The sequence below is a fragment of the Condylura cristata genome, unplaced genomic scaffold (assembly GCF_000260355.1).
Source record: "Condylura cristata isolate star-nosed mole 26May11 unplaced genomic scaffold, ConCri1.0 scaffold00006, whole genome shotgun sequence".
Classification (NCBI taxonomy): domain Eukaryota; kingdom Metazoa; phylum Chordata; class Mammalia; order Eulipotyphla; family Talpidae; genus Condylura; species Condylura cristata.
In genome coordinates, this window is record NW_004567107.1 from 3,306,415 (window position 1) to 3,311,028 (window position 4,614).

Consider the following 4,614-nt stretch of genomic DNA (forward strand, 5'->3'; position numbering starts at 1 on the left):
TGGTAAAGACAATCTAATGTCTTTCTCTGACAAGCTCTCTTCTGGTGATTTCCTTTTCTTTAGGCAAGGAGATACAATGTTTAAAACAAGTACAGTATTGACTATGGAGAAAGGACCACAGACTTATGAAAGATAAAAGATAAAAAGCATTACTGTTTCAAGACAGAAAAATCAATCACCAAATTACCAATTAAGTTTAGTATAAATGTTCATCTATACTAACACTGTTAGCGTGTAACTACTGACTCAGCCAGCTGACATTTTAACTGTAGACAAGTAAACAGAGCACTGGCTTGAGTCAAGACATATCCCTGTGTGTCCTACCATTAGTTTTTTATCTAATCTATAAGCTAATATGAACTCGGCTGCATTACTTGATCTAAGATAAAGGATGCCGAAGTTTAAACATCACACGTTCTTAACTTGAAGTCAAACCTGGGACTATGGCTATACATAAGCTTAAAGAGTGTCCGAAAGCCCCAACCAACCCCAAGGAAGTTTTGTCTGCATTCTACTTTCACTTTTTCAATCTTCTCTTAGCAGATTCTCAAAAGGAGCCAAGATTCACCTGTCTCCCTGGAAGGATTATTTTTATTTACAAACAACAAAAAATGAATACCCAGACTCTGGTGTTTGGGTCTGATCAGGCTTCTAATGCTGAATGTATGTGCATAATAGATCAAAACATTTGCTGGTTTATTAAAGCAATGCGTTTGTTTAAGAAGCATTTTAACTGTAGAAAACTATAATCCCTTAGCTTCTTCGAAAAGTATCTGTTAGGCACAAATGTGTAAGACGCTGTGTTATCACGATAAATTTTCTTCTTTTCCAGATATATTAACCTGCTGAACCGCCAGGAGGAACGTTTAGCCTTGGACGACTTTTGGGTGAGGGCACAAAACACAAGTGACAGGAGAGGACGAACAGGGCGGTCTCCCTAGCCAGAAACACTCTTACAGCTGATTTTAAATTCTCGGTGTTGCATTTCAAGCAATATTTGAAATTCCTCCAGAGATCCAGCTTTGATCACTCCGGAGAGCGCCCCAGGGCGAACCGGGAAACTAACACTAAGGTTTCGCCTACTTTCCAACTTGCAGGCACAAGGAGATGAATCTGAGACCGCCGACAAGTCAAGTCGGGGATGAAAGTTGGCGGGGAGAAGGGAGGGGCAGCAGCAGACTGCCAGGGGCGAGGACCGCGGGAAGCCAGCGGAAGGCGGGAGGCGCGCCGGGTCCTGCGGGGTTACGCTACAGCTCGGTACTTTCTCCGGGTCTCAGCTCCAAGCCCCTCCCCGTCCCCCCCCGCCCCGGACGATCCGAGGTACACCGCGCCGTCACGCCCACCGTTCCCAAAAGCCGCCAGTGTGAGCGGCCGCGCCCCGGCCCGCGGGGGGCCGGATCGCCCAGAAGCCCCCGGTGAGCCAAAGTTGCCCCCTGGCCCGGGGGAGCAGCGTCGGCATCGCCCCCCGGCCCGGCACGCCCCGGCCCGGTGGCCTCACCTTGAGCGCCAGGTGGTGGACGCGGCCCAGGCCGGGCTCGGTCAGGACCTGCAGCAGCCCCAGTAGCGGGAGCAGCCTGAAGCCGGCGGCCGGCCGAGGCCAGCGGGAGCCCGACGGGCCGAGGGGCGCCGGGGCGGCCATGTTTGTTCCAGCATCACCAGCCGCTTCCTCCCCCGCCCACTTCCGGGGTCAAAGGGCGCCAGTGCCGGAAGGACCCGGACGGGGCCGCGCGGGCTGCGGCGCGGGCCCTGTGACCCTTGGCCGCCAACCTGTGGCGGGAGACGTGGCCGTCGGGCCGCGCCTGGCCCCTGGGGACCGTTCAGTTGACCTGCCCTGCGCGGCCTGCGGTTTAGCCAGAAGAGGTGGAGCCCCCAGCCCGAGGGGCGGAGCACCCGCGTGGTGGTTGTCACGGCAACGGTCGCTGGGCAGGACCAGTCGGGGCTCACCTAGCCTCGCTCGCTGGGCTTGGACTGCGCCCTGGGCCCGGCCAGCCCGCCGGGGGGGCCCAGCTAGCCCGCCGGGGGACCCCGGCACCCCGAGCGTGCGGTCCTTACGCCGTGGCCACCGGGCCTGGTCGGTGACGGGTCGGGACCGAGAGCCGCGTGCCCCCGGCGGACTGACTCCTCAGGCTCCTGGCGGGGCCTAAGTCCCTTGGTTTTCTGAAGCTCACAAATTCCGGGGAAAGGGTGGCGGGCAGAGGGTCCCTGCTTGGAGCAGTCTGGCTCAATGGCGAGGACAGTACCTGCACAGGCGGCAGACAGGCGCTGCCAAGTCCTGTTTCTGGGGGAGCTGGGAGGGTCACGTGGGGACTTTAACTTTGTTTCACTGCAGCCTAAGGTGCCTGTCCCCATTCTGGGTGGAAAGTTCCTAACGAGTTTGTATTTTTTATTTTTATTTTAGGGAACTCTTTAACAGAAGTGGGTTCCCTTCTGACATGGTTTTTGTGTTTGTTTGTTTTTTTAATTAAGGAGCTTTAGAAGAACATGGTTGTTAAAATGGCCAATGAACAGGTGAGGTTTAATTTTTTGATTTTTTTAAAGTAGGCCACATTCACAGGGCATGCCCTTTGTCTGAAATTAGTTAAGCAAAATGGGAGAAAATAAAAATCGCTAGGAATGCCAACCTGAGTACCAGTGCTGGAGAGTGTTCTGAAAGGACAGGTTCAGATCCTTTCAGTCTTTGACTGGAACTAGGAACTGAAGTGACCTTGATTATATTTTCCTGGAACTGCACTTATATTAAAGAAGTCAACTGGGGCCTCCCTGGTGGCACAAGAGGTTAAGTCTCAGCACTATCAAGCTGTCGCAGCCACTGCAGCATGAGTTCATCCCTGTCCAGGAACTAGCTGACCATACTGGCCAGCAGACCTCTCCTGTCTCCGCACTGCTCCCCTCAGCAGTGGGTTTCAGTGGATCCCTTGTTCTGCTCCCTACTCTGTCTCTGGTAAATCCTCTCATCCCTCCTCAGCACCTCTGTTCTGCACCCCACCTTTTGTATACATAACTAAATAATTGTTTAAAATCTAAAAAATAAGTCTGGGAAAGAACAGAAGAGGGAAGGCAGGGGTGATGATGGGATGAGGGCCCAAGCTTTTTAGCTGTGTGCAATTTTAATAAAATTCAAGAAGCTTGCATTCTTCCCTTGAGCCAAAGGCAGTGCAAGTTCTGTCACACCCGCTGCAAGGACAAAAGTAGGGCATTAAGGTGGGGCCAGAAAGATGGGAGAGGGATGTTTGCTAGTTGGTAGAGGAGATCCCAGCTTCCCCAATCTCTGATCTTTAGGCTCCCACCTTGATCCTGCCGTAGGCTGTGGTTTCTCCTCCTGTGGTTCCAGTGGTCAACCATGGCCCAGAAATACTAAATAAGATATTTCAAGAGACTACATTCACATAACTTTTATTACAGTGCGTTGTTATTTTATTATTGTTGTTAGACTCTGACTGTGCTTACTTTATAGATCAAACGTTACCATGCATATGTAGGTATAGGGGAAAATAGAGCATATAGCATATAGGGCTTGGGACCGTCTGCACTTTGAAGCATCCACAGGGTTCTTGGAGTGAGGGGGGTTGATTCTGGGACCTCTGAAGAAACCACAATCCACAAAACCTAATTCAACAGACATGAAAACAAGCCCAAAGAACCTAAGTGATTTGCTCAAGGTCACTCCAGTGGTTGGTTAATTTTCAGCAAGCATCGTTAGAACCAAGCCTGGGACTCATCTGCTCCAAAGCTGGATGTGCTCTCTGCACTGTGGTATTCAAAGACCCTTTCCCCTAGCAGCGCTTGCTTCTCTGGCAGATAATAAGCACCATGAAGGTCCTCTCCTTCCATGCCCTATGCAGGTTCCCATTCCCCCCACCCCCTTCTACTATTAGCAGGACCCTCAGTTGCCAATGAGAAGAAGGGGCCCAGGTTACCATCAAGATGTACTTTAACTTGTGCATTGGAGATAAAGATATAGGCCAAGGATGATTATGGGCCTCTAACCCGCCTTAGCTGAGGGAGAGAAAGGGTTAGACTACAAAGGCAGCAGATTCCATTGTGTGATCAAGGACTTAATGATCCAGGACAGAGGCTTCGCCCAGGGCGGTGGCTCGGGAGGTAAAAGCACCCTTGATGAAGGCTTCCCAGGGAGAACACAGGCTGGCTAGACGGTAAGCTCACACTTGGCGAGGTCCTGAAGTGTGGAGGTCTCGCAGAAGGTGGAAGGCAACATGACATGGCCAGGACGTGCCCCTGAGGATGTGACAGTCTCAGACAGGCAAGATGGAGGAGAAGCCCTTTGCCATTGCCAAGGAGTAGGACCCCAGGGCCTGTAGTCCTTCCTTGGGGTTAAGCTGCGCCGTCCCTCCAGCCCCCACTGCTCAGTCACTCCTGGGCTCTGATGTGTGGATCCCGCTCTTCATGTTCCACGGGCCTGAGGGCCATTCTTATTACAGGCTCCCCCAACACTTGCCCCGTACAAATAGAAGGTTTTTTCTTTTTAAGATTTATTTATGTATACAGAAGTGGGGTACAGGCCAGAGATGCAGGGGTGGTGAGGGGATTCACCAGAGACAGAGTGGGGAGCAGAAAAGGCAGAGCTGGGCCCTTTCTGGTGCGCAGCGGGTTAGA

At 52.1% G+C, this 4,614-nt stretch overlaps 1 protein-coding gene across 1 annotated transcript in view; it reads right to left on the reverse strand.

The window, feature by feature from the left end:
* The window catches only part of GPR107 (G protein-coupled receptor 107), a 40,912-nt gene extending 39,262 nt beyond the window's left edge, over positions 1–1,650 (reverse strand). Inside the window, exon 1 of the mRNA XM_004677884.2 lies at positions 1,499–1,650. Coding sequence (XP_004677941.1) covers positions 1,499–1,639 — 141 coding nt within the window. The 5' untranslated portion in view covers positions 1,640–1,650. The remainder of the gene's footprint in view (positions 1–1,498) is intronic.
* Between the last annotated feature and the right edge of the window lie 2,964 nt (positions 1,651–4,614).